This window comes from Musca domestica, unplaced genomic scaffold, assembly GCF_030504385.1.
Source record: "Musca domestica strain aabys unplaced genomic scaffold, Musca_domestica.polishedcontigs.V.1.1 37, whole genome shotgun sequence".
NCBI lineage: Eukaryota > Metazoa > Arthropoda > Insecta > Diptera > Muscidae > Musca > Musca domestica.
Window position 1 is genome coordinate 3,677,680 of NW_026712321.1, and position 3,547 is coordinate 3,681,226.

The following is a 3,547-nucleotide window of genomic DNA, read 5'->3' on the forward strand; positions in this document are numbered from 1 at the left end:
CTGTGAATGTTCTTGAAAAAATATTTTTAAAAAAATCCAAGCTCATGGTGATACTTGAAACTCCCTTGAAAAAAAATATTTATAAAAATTCCAGACCTGTGGACACCCTTGAAAAAAATATTTATAAAAAAATCCACACCTGTGAACACCCTTGAAATAATATTTATAACAAAATCCACGCCTGTGTACACCCTTGAAAAAATATTTTTAAAAAAATTCACGCCTGTGAACACCCTTGAAAAAAATATTTATAAAAAATCCACGCCTGTGTACATCCTTGAAAAATAATTTTCCAAAAAAAGCCATGCTCATGGTGACACTTGAAACAGCCTTGAAAAAAAAATATTTATAAAAAAAATACTCGCATGTGGACACCATTGAAAAATAATTTTCAAAAAAAAATCCAAGCTCATGGTTATACTTGTAACACTCTTGAAAAAAATATTTATTAAAAAATCCACGCCTGTGCACACCCTTGAAAAAAATATTTATAAAAAAAAATCAAGCTCATGGTGATACTTGAAACACCCTTGAAAAAATATTTATAAAAAATCCGAGCCTGTGGACACCCTTGAAAAATAATTTTCAAAAAAATCCAAGTTCATGGTGATACTTAAAACAACCTTAAAAAATATTTATAAAAAGTCCACGCCTGTGTACATCCTTGAAAAAAAATTTTCCAAAAAAAACCAAGCTCATGGTGATATTTGAAAATATTTTTTTAAAAAAATAAACTCCTATGGACACCCTTGAAAAAAATATTTATCAAAAAATCCACGCCTGTGGACACCCTTGAAAAAAATATTTATAAAAAAATCCACGCCTGTGGACACCCTTGAAAAAAATATTTATAAAAAAATCCACACCTGTGGACACCCTTGAAAAAAATATTTATAAAAAAAATCCAAGCCTGTGGACAACCTTGAAAAAAATATTTATAAAAAATCCACGTATATGGACACCCTTGAAAAATAATTTTAAAAAAACTCACGCCTGTGTAAACCCTTAAAAATATTTGTAAAAAAAACCCACGCCTGTGGACACCCTAGAAAAAATATTTATAAAAAATCCACGCCTGTGTAAACCCTTGAAAAAATATTTATAAAAAAATCCACACCTGTGAACACCCTTGAAATAATATTTATAACAAACTCCACGCCTGTGTACACCCTTGAAAAAATATTTTTAAAAAAATTCACGCCTGTGAACACCCTTGAAAAAAATATTTTTTTAAAAAATCCATGCCTGTGGACACCCTTGAAAAAAATATTTTTTTAAAAAATCCATGCCTGTGGACACCCTTAAAAAAATATTTATAAAAAATCCACGCTTGTGTAAACCCATGAAAAAAATATTTATAAAAAATCCACGCCTGTGTAAACCCTTGAAAAAAATGTTTATAAAAAATCCACGCCTGTGTAAACCCTTGAAAAAAATATTTATAAAAAATCCACGCCTGTGTACACCCTTGAAAAAAAACATTTATAAAAAATCCACGCCTGTGGACACCCTTGAAAAAATGTTTATAAAAAAATCCACGTCTGTGTAAACCCTTGAAAAAAATATTTATAAAAAAATCCACGCCTGTGGACATTCTTTAAAAAAAATATTTTTAAAAAATCCACGCATATGGCATAGCATGTTTAAAATCGGTAAGGGGTCTTTATTAAGCCTCCAAAAAATGAAAATTAAATTTTAAATTGAAAATTTTAATTTATTTCATTTTATTTTTAAAATAAAATTCATTTAAATTATTGTTATTGCCATTATTTGTATTTCGTGTAATTCTATTCCAGTACATTTTCCTCCCTTCCTCCTAACCTCGTTCACATCATGGCGTCCAGAGCACAGGTCATCATTTTGAAACTATACTCGCAAGGTTCATCGATAAATTCATTTTCAGCCTTACATTTGATGGCAGCATCCATGTGTTCCTGGGTAACACGTTCATCTTGTTCCAACTTGCTCAAATCCAACTTTCCGGTCTCATCCAAATAACCCATATCCTCGACCATACAGTGGGTGAAACATTTGAAACGTTCATCCAAGGTTTCGGGATCGAAGTCCTCACCTTTGGGTATGGCCTCGAATTCGTCTTCCGTGATATTGTTTTGCTCCATGCATTTCGTGGCCATTTCCTTGTATTCTTCGTATTCGGCCAGGGCCTAAAGAGAAAGGGAGGGATTTTATTTTGAAAAAAAAAAATTAAATTTGAGAATATAGAAATTGTTATGGCAAGAGCTATCAGTGGCTTCTTGGATGTCCCGGTCTCATGGAAATATTTTTGTAGTGGAAAACTAAAATTTTGAAAATTTTCCCTGTTCCGAAATTTCTTCTCCCCCCCCCCAAACTTACCCCACCCATAAGGACTACAGCACAAATGGATAAACACAAATAAAATTTCATGTTTGGTTTTTTTTTTTAATTTTTTTCCCTTTTGCTTCGACGATTTGTTGGCTGAACACCTTTCAACTGACACTCTATTGATGACTGGGATTGAATTTTTATACGAAATTGTTGGCCATATTCAAACTCAATTTGATGGCATGTTTAAAATCAATTATATTTGTTAGCTGTTTATTTTTAATTGATTTAGATTTGTTTTCATGTAAATTCTAATGAATGGAAATTTAAATTTAATTCGATTTTATTTATTAGCCACGTTTGATTTAATCGGCATGTTTTTGAAAGGTTTTTCATCATTTCATTAACAAATCAATTGCAGCGGTGTAAAACAAATGATTTGACGCCTGCGTCTAAAGGGGGCGGGGGGGGGGAGAGGAGGTTTCATCATATTGCTATATTGTCTGAAAGTTTGAATAAAATAATTAAAAAAATAAATAAATAAAATTATATCTTTAAAAATAATATAAACAGCAAGCTATATCTAAATGTTTCCCTTAGCCAGAAATCTAGCTCCATAAAAATTTTATTATTTAAATTTTTTAAATAAAAATCTAATATTAAAATTGGACATTCCTTCATTTCCTTTTGATGCAGTTGTCGTATACGTACTGTCAATAGTCATACGCCACCGAATTCCTTAAAATTTACACTTTTTCCTCCATTTTTGCATTTTTTTTAATGTATATATATATATATATATATATATATATATATATATATATATTTGTTTTCCTTTTTTAACATCCGAAATTTGATTCCCCCAATTCGATGTCACATCAAACATGACAAATTGCAAAAACAAATAGCGAACTGCAAAACATGATATTTGACAAATTTTTATCGCATGTCATGAATCACCAAAACTAATAACAATATTATTTGACAAAATATACATATTTTAACTAATTAAATTAGTAAAACAAAACGGCTAACATGAAATGTTAAAAAGTTAGACCATGAAAATGGAAAACAAGTCGTTGTCTTAATTTGTGAATTTTATTTTTGGGGGGCAAATATGATGACATTTGTGATAGTCAAATATTGAATAAGAATTTTCAAACTTAACTAATATAAGGTAATATTAAAAGAAAATTATAGGAAAAAATCAATTTTTGGGGTTCGGATACATTTTTGATGTGTT

At 29.9% G+C, this 3,547-nt stretch overlaps 1 protein-coding gene across 1 annotated transcript; it reads right to left on the bottom strand.

Annotated features, from left to right (window-relative positions):
- Positions 1 to 1,782: 1,782 nt before the first annotated feature.
- Positions 1,783 to 2,489, bottom strand: LOC101889832 (general odorant-binding protein 57c). Its single transcript, XM_005189112.4, has 2 exons — positions 2,356 to 2,489; positions 1,783 to 2,165 (listed from the first exon to the last, which is right to left on the bottom strand). The coding sequence occupies exons 1-2, from the start codon at positions 2,404 to 2,406 to the stop codon at positions 1,827 to 1,829; spliced, it is 390 nt and encodes a 129-aa protein (XP_005189169.1). The 5' UTR covers positions 2,407 to 2,489; the 3' UTR covers positions 1,783 to 1,826.
- Positions 2,490 to 3,547: the final 1,058 nt, after the last annotated feature.